Here is a 17,991-nt window from a genome sequence, read left to right on the forward strand (position 1 = left end):
CGCAATTGCAACTTTATATCATGCAATTCTGACTTTAAATCTCACAATTCTGACTTTAAATCTCACAATTCTGACTTTAAATCTCACAATTCTGACTTTAAATCTCACAATTCTGACTTTATATCTCACAATTCTGACTTTAAATCTCGCAATTCTGACTTTATATCTCGCAATTCTGACTTTATATCTCGCAATTATGACTATATCTCGCAATTATGACTTTATATCTCGCAATTATGACTTTATATCATGCAATTCTGACTTTAAATCACGCAATTCTGACTTTATATCTTGCAATTCTGACTTTATATCTCACAATTGCAACTTTATATCTCGCAATTCTGACTTTAAATCTCGCAATTCTGAGAAATAAAGTCAGAATTGCAAGATTTAAACTCGCAATTGTGAGAGAAAAAGTCTGAATTGTGAGATAAAAAGTCGCAATTACCTTTTTTATTTTTCATTCTGTGGCGGAAACAAGCTTCCATATTTTAGTGATTTTACTTCATGAAAGTTGCACTAATACATATTTCTTTTACTTTAATATTTTTATTGTGTGGTAACCATTTTATAAAAGCAATAAGGTAGCGCTGTATCATGAATAAGTGGCGGCAACAACGCCCTTCAGCCGGTATACTTATTCACGATACAGCACAGCCTCTCGTACCTTATTGCTTACATAATGATAGCTATAATTAAAAGTCCAGACTGCAGAAAGTAAAATAAAAATGTAAAAGAATAGTTTTGCTAAAATACTACAAGAGCAGGCATGCTATGACAAAAATGATGTACATAAAAAGAGTTACATTTGCAGCTGATTTACATGAATGGGTGTGTATAAAGTCACATATCACATGACGCATGCAATGTTTCCCCCTAACAGATGCATGATAGGGGGGACAGAGCAGATGGTATTAAACGTTTAGCTGAAAAGACCTCACATTGTGCTGTTACAGTCATCTTCTGCATGATTCTTGGAATGTGTTTGGCTGGAGCCACATGAAGGTCAGGAGACCGGGATCGGGAACATGTGATCTCGACGCTACTCCAGTCAACAACCAACTGACTATTCACCCATCTTTTACTTCATTTTATCATTTAGATAAATAGCTCCAAATTATATATATATATATATATATATATATTGAAGCCATTCAAATTATATATATATATATATATATATATATATATATATATATATAATTATATCTAAATACTGCTTATGGTATGAATAACGGAATGAATAAATTATATTTTTTACTATTATGTTGTATTGTATTATAATAATTTTTTTAAAAGTTGCAATAGGCCTACCTGTCTTGATTCCAGGTACATGTAGACCTTGACACAAATTGAATGGCTCCATCCACTTGTGGACAAGTGTAGCTTTTGGATTCCCTGGCTTTGTTGACCTCTGAGTGGACAAGTTATGATTTCCACCGGAGCCTGGGGGTAAAGACATAATTAAAAAAGGAGTTATTTCACAGAATCATAGCTGATGAAAACAGTGCCTGAGAAGGTCTGCGGGGGCATGTTGTGTATTGATTGGAGAAACCTGTTATCAGTCGCCTCGCATGAACTGAGGGAGCTGAACGCTCACGATAAAGACTGTCTAAAGTCAGAGCAGATGTGTGTGCATGGCCTGAGCTGCTGGATAAAAGGATGAACAGACAATCTTTTCCCCCTTGGCTGGAGTGTAGCCTGTGTCTGAAACCTTTCTGCTCAGTCAATCAGTGACTTCACACACAACATTTTTGTTTGACTGTACCTCATCAGGAAACTGCTTTCAGACTGCACTCTCAGAAAAACAGGTTCAGGGTTCTATATAGAATCTTATTTTGACTCAATTTGAAAGTAAAGAAATGTAAGGTTTGTCCATATTTTACCCAAAATTGGGTTAAAATAACCCAGCATTTTTTAGAGTGTGTTTTGTTTTGAAAAAGTATAGAATAAAAAAAGTAAATACTAAATCTATAAGATGATCCCATGATGCCCAGTATAGGTTTCTTCTAATAGTGTAGGCCTACAATAATTGTGAAAAATACATGAGATATACAATAAAGCAAATATCTTAATGTTTTCAAATCAGCTCATACGGGAAGCGTATTAAATTCACTTGAGGAAAAAAATCTACTCTGTTTCTCTGAATTAACGAGTTAATTATCTCAGAAAAAGTTTGTTCTCTGTTTTTCTGAATTAATGACTTAATTATCTAATAATCTGGAAAAAAAAAGCCTACCCGGAAGTGTGAAAAACCGCAATACATCGAAAATCCGCTAGAGGGAGGTCCCAAAAGGGAGCAAATGTCCGTAGACATGTTAAAATGTCCGTTTTCACAGCATAAATTCATGCTTTTACAGGTTGGTCCCATGGACTTTTATTGTATGTTTCGATAGGTGCCGACTGCCTGACAACTGTGAGGGGGGTGAATTTTTTTCTAACTCGTTAGTTTAGATCGTATTTAGATATAAAATGTACGAAAAATAAGGGCGGTTAACTTTGATTGACAGCTGATAACCGACTGTGCCGAGTGGAATTTGACGTCTCGGCCATGATCTGACAACACATCACACCACCTTTGTATCCTTTCTGAAGATTTGTATTATGTATTTGCCAATATTTTCCAATATGGCGCCCCCCATACCCCTCATAAACAGCCTGAAAACTGTTCTTCAGAAAGTCTATGGGTGACGTCACAGACGCTTTGTCCATATTTTTTACAGTCTATGCTTAATTATCTCAAAATTATGAGTAACTCATTAATTCATAAAAACAGAGTGAAAAATTGTTTTTTCAAGAAAAATGTATCTCATAATTATGAGATAATTAACTCGTTAATTCAGAAAAACAGTAGATTTTTTTCCCTGAAGTTAATGAAATACGCTTCCATACTATCAGATGCAATGTTGTTGTTTTTTCTCACAAGAACACACAGGATTATGGGATATCACTAGCAGTGAAGCAACCTTTAAAAACACTGGATTTGGACAGACCTTGATGTCTTCTTGCCACAATAGATTGCCTTGAGGAACTTTCTGTACACTTTAGTCAGCATAAACAGTATTAAAGGTTCCAGGCCAAGTCTAATTTCCAAGGTAAGTTTTTATTCACTAAATGTATTCACTAAATCAATGTTTCAACAGCTCAACAATCTGCAGTACAGCATCCCGAACTGACTGTATTTCCACCCCTCACAGCCTCATTTTCATTTGCATCCAATTAAATAGCATCCATGCTGACTAAAGTCTCTAGGCTCTCTTCAAACCACAAATATATGTATATGTATGAATATGCACTTAAAATAATAACTATTTTAGTTTCTCCTTTCATTTTCATCCCCCTTTACCATGGTAGTCATGCAATAAACGCACCCCTATAGGTTTTGCTACTTTGAAATCATAATAAATGAAATAGAATTGCAAATACACTGTAAAAAAAATGAATCATGGGTCTTGTAAGTTTCATTAAAAAAATTTAAGTGATAATTAAAAATATTGTGTATATTTTATTAAGAAAATTGTGGAAACTATTGAGAACACTTCACTAATAAAACGATAGATTTATTAGTGAAAGATACATTCTCCAAAATTTTTTAAGGAAACTTACACACTTTTGAGGCTTGAATTGAGGAACCAATTAAACTGATAAAATTAAGGGAAAATGGCTACCAATTTATTTTAAGAGAATTACCTCAATTATGCGGTTTAATTTAGAGAGACCATTGTTAGTTCCCAGCATGCTTTGCACATGGCTGGTAATGGAGAGGAAATATTGAAATTAACTGTTATTTTATGTGTTTTTGAGTAAAGGGAAACATCAATGTTTAATGTTCAGTTATGTTTGACATTTGAAAGAATTTCTATTATTTTGAAGTTTTGATCGTTACCATTGTGCAGAAGTGTTGGGCTTATAGTAAGTAAATAATCATTTAATAATGCAATGTAACTTAAAATCAAACAAGATTATTTTCATTCACTCACACACTTTAGAGCGTCAACTTAAAATAAAAAAGCATACATCACTAAAAAAATTTTATTCATTGTATCATAGACTTAGTAATTAAGGGGATCTTACACGATTTATTCAGTTTCCATGAAAGAAATCAAGTCTTAAATATTATGTGTAATATTGTTACAATATTTTTTATTATTAACATTTTTACAGTATAGCTTATATAATAGGCTATAGTTTTTATTAGGGCTGACAAACGATTAATCATGATTAATTGCATCCAAAAAAGTTTGTGTTTAATATATGTGGGTGCACTGTGTATAATTATTTGTATATAAATACACACACATGCATGTATATTTAAGAAAAACATATTATTTATATATAAAATATTGATATATAATATAAATTATAAGTAAATCTATATACAGTATATTTCTTAAATATATACAAGCGTGCGTTTGTATTTATATATATAAAATAATTATACACAGTGCACCCACATATATTATTTAAACACAAACTTTTATTTTGGATGCGATTAATCGCGATTATTCGTTTGACAGCCCTAGTTTTTATTTATTGTAGTGACAGCGGTTGCAAAAAAAACAAATAGGAAATTATTTAAACACAAATATTTAGTAAATATTGTATTTTAGTGAAAACTATTGTAATCATAATAAATTGGTAAAGGATTTATACCTTAATGTGATGCATATGGTGCTTTGTGTACAGTAATGGTGTGGTACTTAAAGAGGCATATGTCACTCTCAGTTGATTAATGATTTGTGTAAATACACCACCCTCCCCCTCTACACAAAGATACACACCAGTCAGTGAATGTCATTACCTGACAGCTGCTACACTGTGACCGTTGCCATGGTTTCCTGAATGGCTCAAATCTGTGACCTCTGACTTCTCTTTTGTGCTCAGTCACTGTGCAAACATCAACAATCTAACTCAGTCCACACACACACTGTTCATTGCTCATCTGAATTAATCTCTGCATTATACAAAGCAGAGTTATAATTGCCTTCTTTCATTCCACATATATATCCAGCTCAAAAAAAACTACAGTGGGTTCTGATCAATGCAGATTTGTCTTTATGTAGACTCCCACTAAGCCGTTTTTTGATTTCTCTAAAGACTCCTTTTAGATGCTTGTTATAGCTATTTAGCAAAAACTGACAACATCTAAAGGGAGCTTGATCAATGAAAATTATGCTCTTTCAAATGGCTTTTGACTTTATGCAGATGACTCATTTAAATATATTGACTTGCATACATTATCACAGAACTGGTGAGCGAATTGATCGCAACAACTGGGTGTCTGTTTGCATATTTGTTTGTTCCCAAAGCAACAAAACTTTGTTTTCTTAGGTTTAGTATAGAGCAACAAATCAAATGTGGATTGCTAAGATAATTTGACTTAGGAAGAATTTTGATTAAACTGAGTTTATTTTGACTTTAGTCTGGAGGCTTAGGTATCTTGGCATAGTGCATTGTTAATGTGAGTATTTTTCTTAAAGGGACAGTTCACTTTGAAATTAATTTTTGAAATGTTTTATCTTACCTCAAGGGCATCCAAGATGTAGGTGTCTTTGTTTCCGCAGTAGTTTCAATTTTGACATTTTTAGGTCAAACCGTTCGTCATATAATGGAGGTCTATGGTCACCACCTCAAAGAGCATACACAGAGAAGTCCAAATTAAACATGATTTAATGACTCGTAAATGTAAGTACACATTGATGGCCTAAGCTAAGACATGAAACGAGCGGTTTGTGTGAGAAAACGGCGCGGGTATTTCGGTCTGCGCAAGCTCTGGAAAGCGCCGGAAGTGATATCTCGCGTTTTAAAAAAAATCAACGTTGTCTGTTAATATATTGAAATTGTCTTCCATTGCAACTTCCTGTATATCTAAATATGTTTAGATCTTCACAGTGAAGGGTAACACTTCCGAAATCTCTGTGTAAACAATGAGTGACGTACACGCGCGAGAGATCACTTCCGCCGCTTGTGCAGACCGAAGTGCCCACACCCTCAGATCACTTGGATCTGGCTGTGCTTACAAGAGGTAAAAACGGTATAAATACTGTTTGTTTTCTCACACAAACCGCTCGTTTCATGTCTTAGGCTATCAATGTGTACTTACATTTACGAGTCATTAAATCATGTTTAATTTGGACTTGGACTTGTACATGCTCTTTGAGGTGGTGACCATAGACCTCCATTATATGACTGACAGACAAGAACAGTTTGTAAAATATCAAAATTGAAAATACTGCAGAAATAAAGACACCTACATCTTGGATGGCCTTGAGGTAAGCTAAAACAAAGTGAGCTGTCCCTTTAAGAGGGAAAAACCTGAGAAGCAGGACACTTAAAAGTCTTCATCTGCCACCGGAGAAACAATTAAGATATTAAGGAGATCTAATTTGTGATATTCCATTTTCTGCACATGTAATTATCATGTAAACCTTCTACAAAATCACTCTAATTACCTGAACTGCATTCATGAAATGACATCTGAAAAGTCCAGTCTCTCCTGGGCCCATTACAAAAACCACACAGACCAACAAAAGGCAAGCGTGATTATCAATATTCTCCACAGAGGCCACATTTGCATCTCTGTAACCTTTCAGAGGAAGGCAGGGAGGTCAGAGGAAATTTCCTGTCTGTGTGCCATTCTCTCTCATTTAATTGGCTTGAGAGGCTCTGCCCTTTGTGGTCCTGTCTGTATTTTCTCTTGTCTGCTTTCTGCTGTTTATTCCTCTCGCTTGGCATGAGAAGCACCAGCACAGCATTAAAACTGTGAGAGCGAGCTGAGAGGGCGTTTTGAAGCTTACTATTCTCTCCTCTTGAGCAACCGGAGCCGAGTCGACAGTAACCATATTTCCATTACTTGTTCTTCAAGAGGAATATCACTGAAACTAATGATCAGAATCAAGCCTCAAAGGTTTATGCAAAAATAAAGACCAAAGTTAAAATTATATCTGTGTCTATTCAACATTCAATGCATGGCTAAAGATACTCCAATGACCGTCCTTAGCTAAACAAGCTAAATTCCCTTGAGAAGGCCTGTGTAAGTCATTGAAAAGAATGAAAACGACAAACTCAAACAAGCCTCAAAGTGTTAGCCAATAGAAAATGTTTATAATTTCTAAACAAATACATCGCTAAAAAATCCTTTATTTAACATGCCACAGTCGTAGACGCACATCAACCTCGACACTTAAAGGGATAGTTCACTTTGAAATTAAGTTTTGGTATGTTTTAGCTCACCTCAAGGGCATCCAAGATGTATGTGTCTTTGTTTCCGCAGTAGTTTCAATTTTGATATTTTTAGGTCAAACCGTTCTTGTCTGTCAGTCATATAATGGAGGTCTATGGTCACCACCTTAAAGAGCATGCACAGAGAAGTCCAAATTAAACATGATTTAATGACTCGTAAATGTAAGTACACATTGATGGCCCAAGACACGAAACGAGTGGTTTGTGTGAAAAAACGAACTGTATTTATATCGTTTTTACCACTTGTAACCACAGCAACAAAATATAAACTACTGTGGAAACAAAGACACCTACACGTCTTGGATGCCCTTGAAATAAGCTAAAACATCAAAAATTTATTTCAAAGTGAACTATCCCTTTAACACACAAACCTCAATATTGACGAACTACAGACATCATTAATATGCACTCATGACAACAAAATGCTAAAAACTGACGAGCGGCAACAACACAAAAAGTCAAGAGGAAAAACAATCCTATAAACAAATCATGACATCAATCATCAACATTGATCAATATGAAGCTCAGACAAATGGACAGGTGGAGCATTGTTGATTTAATATCATGTTATAGATTCAAAATGTTTTTTTTTTCACGGCTCAAAAAGTCCAGTATAAAATGTAATAGCCTATTTTTTTACAATGTAAACAGGATTTTCTCAAAAATGAAGAGCTATGCTGCAGCAAAGCAGGAAAAATGTTATTTTTTAAATACAAATATTATTTTTATCTTTAGTCATGTTCCATCATTAGCGGTTGATAAATTTAATTGCATGCACAGAAATTCTTTTTGATTCCTGTGTCTTGTGCTGTGGCATTACATGCAACATGAAATACTCCAAATATGCAGTTTGCTGCCATTAGCCTTTTCATGATGGTGCGATGGATGGCATCTTTTCCATTATTAATGCCGTAATACCACTAACTGTCAGTAAATAGCTATGTCAGCAGTGAAACGAAATGGAGGGGAGTGGAGATTAATGTATTCGCCAGTGCCTCGTTGTGTGGTTACAGACATATTACGGCATTTGCCATAAAATCAGGGCAATATGACTGGACTTATTGTAGAGATAAGCCAGATGACAGGTTTTCTGAAGCAATACGGTGACGGTAATTGGCTCTTCGGTTCAGATATCCTTTAAAGTCAGTGCAACTGCTTTAATATTAATGTAAAATCAACAGCGTGTTTTGGAAAAGAAAGAGAACACTTGCAGAGATGTGCGGTGCACAGAAGGGTAAAAGCAGAATTTGTGTGAGGGCAATACAAGTTCACTTCTCATTACTTTGCCGTACGACACAAATCAAGCCAGATTGTGATTTAAAAAGGAAAATTTTACATTTTCTGAAGAAAATATGAGTGCTGCTTGTCTGTGAAAAAGTATATACATGTCATCTTTGCCTCCTCTTTCGATTCCGACAAACCCTATGTTTCCAGAGCCAGTCGTTTCAAAGAAATCAGTGCGAGTTTCTAACGTACACCATTGACTGTTCAGAAAATGACGAGGGGAAGGTTTTCCGGCAGGACAAATGGACGAGAAAGGGGCTCTTAAAACACAATCACCCACCAGAAAATGACGAGAAAAAAAAAAACATTCTTATGGTCTTATAAATTAATTATGAGTTACAATTTGCAAATATTTGTACTTTAGGGGATTAAAAAATAAATAAATATTTTAAATTCTTAAATACAACGTTAGAATATAATATTAAAATGAGCAATTGTCGATTAAAAGAGTGTATAGATACTTATAAAACAAAGTTATGAAGATTAATATGATTAGGCTACTTTACCAACTTAAAATTTATGCGTTTTATGTTAGAAATGACTGTCCAAAACAGAGTGAGTATAAATTTTCAACCGTCCGGAACACCGTGAGTCCTCATAGTCTAATCCGGACAGACACTGCGTTTTGTTTGTTTGTTTTCAAGATTTCTCTATAACGATTAGACCAAAATGTGTCAAACTTTGAAACGTGTGGAAGGCATGTCCCCAGAGACAGACGACGAGACAATCAGGTTTATCTTTCAGCTTGTTAATATCTTTAAGGACGTTTTACTGTGCAAAGTTTCCGATATACAGTGAATGTGTGACCCATTGTCGCGTAATATGACACAACTAAATGGAACCCCAGAAAGGGGTTTATGAGAGAAGTCATGTAGTGAGAGAAGAACAGCGATCACTGTACCCAGTTTAAAGAGATACTCCACCGTTTTTTCATATTAAACTATGTTATTCCCTTAACTACGCTGTAAAAAGTAAAAAAAAAAAAAAAAAAAAAAACTTAAAAAGTAAGTAACCTGGTGTGACGGGTGCGTTGCTCACCTCACATTAATTCTATCATGATTTAATTTTTTTATTTTGAAGTTTAATTTAGCTGGTTTGTTACTTTATTTAAAATCCCTTAGCAATATAAATAAACACAGGACAAGGTTAAGTTAAACAGTTTATTAAAGTTTGAATGTATGGAAGGGTGCACACTATTTATATTCTCTCTTTACTGTTTGACTTTACCTTAGTCCTGGATTCCTCAGGTCCATGGAGTGAACGGCCGCGTGGCGTGTCCATAGTGACGGCCTAAAGGAAGAGGCGGCGCTTCAGCCTCCACTTTTGAGCTGTTCCAAGGAAATTGGACTGTACCATCTTGATCCGATGAGGAGGGGGATTCCTTTTTATTATTTCAGCCAGTTTAATTCTATTTTGTTTGTTTGAAGTAGTTTTGTATTGTGCTTCAAGTAGTTGATTAAATTATGTTTGTTATAGTGTATATTTTTAGTTAAATATTTGTTGTTAATTGGGGAAAGTTTTATTTTGATATTTACCTTTTCTTTTTGTTTGGTTAGAGGCTAAGGGTAATACCACGGGTATGTATCAACAAGTGATTGGGCACCAAGCACTTGCCGTGGTATTCCGCCATATATTATAGTTATCCACTTTACACACTTAGAAAACTGCAACGTTTTATTTTGTGTCACCATTGTTGGTTGAGTTACTCTACTCGTGTAACTGTATTTAAATAGGGAAAACGTAGCAGTGTTTGGTCACTTCTCTGCTTGGCCCCTATTCAATGAACTGGGCTAGTTAAGTGCGATCAAAGTGTCTCGCGCGCCAGAGCGATTGAGACGAGAGAGGTATGCATCAACTCGTCTTAGTTAAGGGAATAACATAGTTTAATATGAAAAAAACAGTGGAGTATCCCTTTAAGGGAGACATCCAAAATGTGCACTGTTGGTGGGGAACCCTGCATTTAACTCTTAGGGTTAGTTTGTTGAAAACCCTAATGCCGGTAAATATATAGCTGTGTTATAGGTGGAATGGAAAACACATTTGGTGTTTGTTTGTGTGTATAAGTTACAGATAGAAAGAGAGAGAGAGAGAGGCTAACGTGTCAAATGGATAAATGTCAGTGGGCGCTTCATCGACAGCATGGCCCTCCCCTCCCTGTTGAAATGCCATGTGTAAATCGTAGTTCCAGGGCCGACAGCCAGTCTCCCAGAGCAGAATAATGAGATTACAGCACTCGCTGCCACTGTGGACGCACAGGGGTGGGCTGGGGAGGCACACATAAACCTGGCTTACACAAAGAGAGCAAATCAGCTACATTTCACACACGCTGGAAGAAAAAGTAGGCTTTACACTAAGGCAGGTTACAATTACCTCACTTTCTCACTTTCCAACTGTCTTATCTCTACTGTCTCTCAGTCAAATTAAACAAACTGTCAAACAAACTATTTGCATGATGACATGCAGTTAACATGCAAACTTTACTGTACTTATTAGTAAACACACAGTGTCTAACACACTCTTAAAAATAAGAACTGCATTTACAAATGAAAGGGGTCGATATGTCATCACGCTCATTCTTTCATTTGCTAACAAAAATACATTAAAACACAATTTGTTCAAAAATGATGAAAACATCACTTCAAAGATGATGGATACTGAATTAATTTGAATTAATTTGGGAATGCCTACAGAAGCTGCATGGTGTAACCTGCTTGAGAAAATAAAAGAGTATGATTAAAAGACTGAAGAAAAAAAGCTAATTTAATAAATAAGTAAAACGTTTGTTTTGTTTAAAAAAAAGTTTGAAACATGCCGGAAGCCATTTCTTTGTGCTAAAAAAAAAAAAAAAAAAAAAAAAAGATGATGTGTCAATGTCTCTTAAAAGTATCAGATTAATTTTCCCTTTTATGGCATTTACGGTTCAGGTTGCCAAAAGGGTACAACCCCAAGACAACGTAATGAAATTCATGATTCAAAAACGCATAATATTTGTAAAATATTTATATTCAGGAAAGTAATTATGGTTACTTGACACTGTTATAGCCATTTATCCTTAATACCACTATTGTTGAAAATTGTATAAAATACGAAAATATTTCTACAAAGAATGTTTTTCTAAACAACAAAAAAACATGCATTTTAAAGCTATGTTTTTCCCATTCTTATTTGTCAGCATCCAGTCTTATATTGTTAAAGGAATAGTTCACTTTGAAATTAATTTTTGATATGTTTTAGCTTAAAAACGATATAAATACTGTTCGTTTTCTCACACAAACCGCTCGTTTCGTGTCTTAGGCCATCAGTGTGTACTTACATTTACGAGTCATTAAATCATGTTTAATTTGGACTTCTCTGTGCATGCTCTTTGAGGTGGTGACCATAGACCTCCATTATATGACTGACAGACACGAACGGTTTGACCTAAAAATATCAAAATTGAAACTACTGTGGAAACAAAGACACCTACATCTTGGATGCCCTTGAGGTAAGATAAAACATACCAAAAATGAATTTCAAAGTGAACTATTTTTTTATTTATTATTTCATTTTTTAGAAAATCAACTGTACTCTGTGAAGCACCAAAACACTGATCTGAACAACCCATAAAGAAACATCTTTTATAATCTCCAAAGAACCATACGCCAATTCACCTCCATGTAGGTCAGTCACATCCATAAGTGAGAGGACGTTCATGACTACTAAAACCTCAAGACTTCACTTTTGATGGAACAATCCCCCTATCCTCCAGCCTTCTGTTCTAATAACAGAGGAAAATCCCAGCGTCTCAGACCATCTTGGATGAAAACTGCTATAGAGGAGAAAAACAGATTCGTTCTTTATACCTCCTCTGTCTCCAGAGTGTTTTTTTAAGGTCACTCTTAGATTCACCGGTGAATTCATGAATTCATTCATACCTCATTCCACAGAGCAGGTACCAGATGAAAGAAATAACACATGCTCACCAAGAGCCAAAGCATCATCTGGTGAAGAATATGAATAATTCAAATCAAATGAGCCATAACAACTAAAGCCTATTCCATGATTCCCCCCTCCCCGCTTTTCTTTCCAGCTGAAGTGAAAGAGCGAACAGATTTGGTCAAGATTTTCCTTTCAGAGCCTCTCATAGTTTATAGGTTCCACTTATGTAATTACATGCATGACACAAGGTCAGGGATGTTGTGAGATGGCTGCGCAGTACTTATAGTTCAAAGAGGTACTCAGGCTTATACGCCATCTGATTTCCATGTAAATAACACGCGAGTTAAGCTGCACATAGCAAATCAAAAGTCAGGGTTACAGAGTGCGATAGATAGATAGATAGATAGATAGATAGATAGATAGATAGATAGATAGATAGATAGATAGATAGATAGATAGATAGATAGATAGATAGATAGATAGATAGATAGATAGATAGATAGATAGATAGATAGATAGATAGATAGATATGCAGACAGACAGACAGACAGATAGATAGATAGATAGATAGATAGATAGATAGATAGATAGATAGATAGATAGATAGATAGATAGATAGATATGCAGATTGCAGACAGACAGACAGACAGACAGATAGATAGATAGATAGATAGATAGATAGATAGATAGATAGATAGATAGATAGAGAGATATGCAGACAGACAGAGAGACAGATAGATAGATAGATAGATAGATAGATAGATAGATAGATAGATAGATAGATAGATAGATAGATAGATAGATAGATAGATAGATAGATAGATAGATAGATAGATAGATAGATAGATATGCAGACAGACGGACAGATAGATAGATAGATAGATAGATAGATAGATAGATAGATAGATAGATAGATAGATAGATAGATAGATAGTATATAAAAGATAGACAGCACTCACAAAAAGAAAGTCACTGTACGATTTCTCTCACTGTTTTGTTAGCATAATTATGTTAGCATAATCTTTGTTTTAACGTCTAGAGCGTCAAGTGTTTTTAAATGTGTATTTTTTTCATCACTTCAGTGTGTTGAACAGACCTGAATCACTACGTGGCTGCTCTCTGGAAGCTCTTGCTTCGAATGAGACTCGAACGCTGAATCGTATGTTATATAGCGGTCTAAATATAGCTCGTCTTTCAAAGGCATGTATGTTGTGAGTGGCAATTTCGGAGAACGAATCATAGGTCCAGAACAGCATCGAACTCCTCCCACTGTCCGAGTTTAGCTCCGCCTTTCTGATTCGCCACCAATGTTTTCGTCCCTTTTTTCCTTATATGGTTACGCACGAAGTTGATTGACAGATGAGCACGCCCCCTTGATTCGCGGGCATCCGCAGACGGTACGGTGGCTCCCCACTCTGACTGACACAGTAACCTGTGAGCTACTCTGCTCCTGCAGCTCACCTTCCAGAAACATTGTGAGGAAAGCAAACAAACCTGGATGGATGGATCCTTTACTATTAAATATATTTTAGTGTCCATAGTGAACTGAAACGTTTCGGATTTCGTGACTGATCTGAATGTTTCAGTCGCTCGCGCAGAAGAGAACGCGGATTCCTCGCGCAGAGAATCAAAGTCTCTCAAACGCACCGTTTAGCTGCACAAACATGGATGTTCTGGCCAATTACAGTATTTTTCAAGAACTTCAACTTGTTCATGACACTGGCTACTTCTCCGCGATGCCGTCTCTGGAGGAAAACTGGCAGCAGGTGAATTGCTTTAATCTCTGTCTTTGCAATTTATCCAACTTTTTTTCGCGTGTCAGTGCGCTCTTGCGTGCACGCGCAACTTATACATACGCGACCAACAGTATTTATTGCATTTTGCACAATTGCAACTTTAGTATACTGCATAAGCATTTTAAAATGCCACGTGGTTGAAATAATTTGATGCTTTCATGCCATACAGCTTACTTCTTGCGACCTAGTGCAATGTAGCAAAACATGCTGGGAAATTAAGAACTGAATAATACAAACAGAGACTCTTTGAATAATAGATCTACATCTGTCCTATCAGTGTTTTTTCAGTTCCCTTGGCACTGCACAGACTCTCGACTCTACTGCATTATATATAAATGCATGCGCGTGATTGACTCATAATGTGTCTGGCTGTTAAACGTGCTTGACTGACGTATATAGTCCGCATCTCTATGAAACTGTGTAGAATCGTATGCATAATCTACTCATTTTCAAGCAAATGACACTTTTCCCACTCACGAGGATGGAGCCATGCGGCGCGTGGACAATGCACACTGGCATCCACATGGACGTTGGTTTATGCACTCATGCATTCACAACGATTTGAGATTTATGAAATCCATTTAGGGAACAGAATTGGTTTGCACCGTGCACATGTGAGTAATGACTGTGGCGCGTCGCGAGCGCATGGATAGAGGCATGCTTTGCGCAGAGTTGAGCTCTCCGCAGTGCTGAAGGGGCAAAGCATGGTCCATCCATTGATGCCGGTGCATTGCTTTCTCAACGTGCATCGATTTTTAGATTGCTCGGCCATTTTTATTAACCTATGGGTTGTGATTGCATTTTTCTCAATATGATGCATCTAATCCTGGCTGCTTTGGCACCATTATTTATTGGTTGGTTTATCTTGATGCCGCTAACCTTGAGTTTTGATAGATGGTCATGCAGTATTGGTTATTTTGAAAATGGCACTACATGCATTTATGCAAGTTTGTATGTAGTGACAATTCACATGTAGTGCGATTTTTGTACTTTAAAAAAAAAATAAAGGAACTGCAGAAGCTAATGGGGATAAAATTGCAGAACCAGAAACTACAAAATATACGCTTGTACATTCATGCAAATGTTAACCTAAAATCTTGCTGTTGAAGAAGAAAAGTTCACAGGTGTATCTCAACTGCAGTGTGGAGTGGTAGTAGGACTAGGAAGGGTGCATGTAGGAGTTGGGGAGCCAATGTTTGGCTTTGCTATTGACTTTCAATGGTTTTATATGAATAAGAAATGCTCAAAGACTGACATTTGACCTCAATAGAGCTCCTGTGCCCTTGGTGCTATGAGTGCTAAGTGATCCTAAAGGCCAGACTTCCTTTAAAGCAGCGAATATTGCTCACAAACCGTGTAATCCCTAGTAAGTGGAAAGAAATAGGCCAGAGATCTTCTTCCGAGCTTTGATGGACCTACAAGACGACTCATTCTCTAGACGTTGCAGCTTTTTCACCTCAGGTTATTCTTCTGGTCGTGCTTGAAATTGATTAAATGTGGATGGCGATCATGTGCGTTGTCTTTTAAAAAGACTTTAGCTAAGCAAAATGTCAGTCAGCATATTGACACGTTGCACTCAAAGACCTCAGAGGCCATTTCAGGTCATAAATATGATATTACAAGAAAAACACAATTCAATTTTTAACACGCGGCTCAAGTATCCTGCTATGTCAGGGGAGGACCTATTGAAAAGGGATTGTGTGTAGTTGCAAAATTCAATATAGAACAAAAGATCCTTGCCTGAAGCTCCTCCATCAACCATCACGTGCCCTATAGCCATGACAGAGGATATCCAAAATACCTCACCTTGAAGAGACTCTCAGTGTGACTCACCTACTCCTGTGGAGAAGGGTATCTGCAAAATTGGAACAGAGAACGGTATGGCGTCTGTCCCATCGAAACCGAATGACCATTGTGGAACTCATCGGATACATTGGCACATCAGACTCTTCTGGAGTGCTTTTGTCTCATTGCATCTATTTTGGGACTTTGGGGAACTTGAAATGTCTTTTGTTCTCATCGCTTTCGTTTCAACTGTCTGATATTTTTAGGCTTGGTTTTGAAATCTTGCTTGCAGCTGCAATAACATGTGGTGGAGAGCAAGGAAAAGAATGCCTTATGAGATGTTTTCCTCTGTTTAACCACAATGATAAGTATTAGAGATGAATGATATGACCAGAGTCTTGTATTACAATATCAATCATTTATACTATGTTTTAAAATATTAGTTTCACTGTTTTGAGTCTTTTGCTTTTACTACTTTTTGTACTGGTGATATGCTGCATCACATGAGCAAGAGTGAATAGCATTTTGCAAGTATAATATTGCTTTTATACAACAGTTCAATAAATTAGAATTTAATGATGAGTAATTTTCATGAGTAAAAATCCCACCATTAATACAAAAATGAATGTGACAGCTAATGCAATTACTTTTTGTTCTTTGTTATTTGATATAATCTTTTATCTTGTTGAGCTATTGAATTAAACACTTTACAAATGAACGGTACATTTCATTTATTTGATTGTTTCTTTTTATTTGGAAACCGACGAATGCAAACCAAAAGATTATGCTCGTGTTATGAATCATTTTTGACATCAGTGCAAAAAGTTAAAAACAACTAACTCAAAACAGTGATTATTAATCACTCCATATTGCTCCACGTTGTATTTTACAAATCATGTAATGTTATAAACAGTAAAGTCAAATTATGACATTTTTATCAGCTCTAATAAGTAGCATTTGCTTTATAAAATTACGAAAAAAATCTTAATGGATGTAGATGTCAAAAATAGCACTTTTCCCACAGTATGAGGTTTCAGTCATTGAATGGTGCTAGTTAATAGCTGTTCTTACATGATTTGTCATATGACAAGCATGCAACTACTCATAAGCATTATACACTTTCAGAAAAAAAGGTACAAAAGCTGTCACTGAGGCTAAAAGGTACACTTTTGTACCCAAAGGCTGCATATTGGTACCTTAGTGGTACATATTAGCACCTAAAATGTGCATATTAGCATCTGAAATGTACATATTAGCACCTAAAATGTACATATTATTAGCTAAAATGTACCCTAAAATGTACATTAACACTTAAAATGTACATATTAACACCTAAAATGTGCATATTAGCATCTGAAATGTACATATTAGCACCAAAAATGTACATATTAGCACCTAAAATGTACATATTATTGGCTAAAATGTACCCTAAAATGTACATTAACGCTTAAAATGTACATATTAACACTTAAAATGTACTTAATAGCACATAAAATGTACATATTAGCACATAAAATGGACAAAAGTGTACCTTTTGAAAAAGTACAGCCCCAGTGCAGCTTTTGTACCTTTTTTCTGAGAGTGTAGAATTATGACTGACAAGCACAAAAAGGAAACTGCACTTGTAGCTCTTTGAAACGTCTTTTCTACATTTAATTTGCATGCTAATACTGTAATCACAGCGAGGATGTTTGATCCCTTCTTTATAAGAGATTCTCCTAATCAGGATGTGGTTAAGAAAATGTTTTTGTACTTTTGCATCTTTGCGCGCTCGGATCCACCAGACGTTTTTTCTCTTGCAGCCTCAGGCCAGGGCAAACTCTGTAACTGATACTGTAATGACTCTCCAAAGAGCCTAATGCACTGTGCTAAGGCAGCACATTGTGTGTTTCACAGTGTCAACTACTTACAGGAACGCTTCTCTAAAGTCATTACGTTGCTTTCTCGACTAAATGCCCCAAGGAAA

General features: G+C 35.9%; 1 protein-coding gene and 1 long non-coding RNA gene across 2 annotated transcripts in view; one reads left to right on the forward strand and one right to left on the reverse strand.

The window, feature by feature from the left end:
• Positions 1-9,814, reverse strand: part of LOC148978774 (uncharacterized) — a 40,369-nt gene extending 30,555 nt beyond the window's left edge. The window contains exons 1-2 of the long non-coding RNA XR_016169041.1: positions 9,754-9,814; positions 1,315-1,446 (exon numbers count right to left, since the gene is read on the reverse strand). This is a non-coding gene — a long non-coding RNA (uncharacterized LOC148978774). The remainder of the gene's footprint in view (positions 1-1,314; positions 1,447-9,753) is intronic.
• A 4,037-nt stretch (positions 9,815-13,851) lies between these two features.
• klf7a (Kruppel like factor 7a) overlaps positions 13,852-17,991 on the forward strand; it is a 52,193-nt gene continuing 48,053 nt past the window's right edge. The window contains exon 1 of the mRNA XM_039648367.2: positions 13,852-14,210. Coding sequence (XP_039504301.2) covers positions 14,022-14,210 — 189 coding nt within the window. The 5' untranslated portion in view covers positions 13,852-14,021. The remainder of the gene's footprint in view (positions 14,211-17,991) is intronic.

Source organism: Pimephales promelas, chromosome 6 (assembly GCF_988280905.1).
Source record: "Pimephales promelas chromosome 6, fPimPro1.hap1.1, whole genome shotgun sequence".
NCBI lineage: Eukaryota > Metazoa > Chordata > Actinopteri > Cypriniformes > Leuciscidae > Pimephales > Pimephales promelas.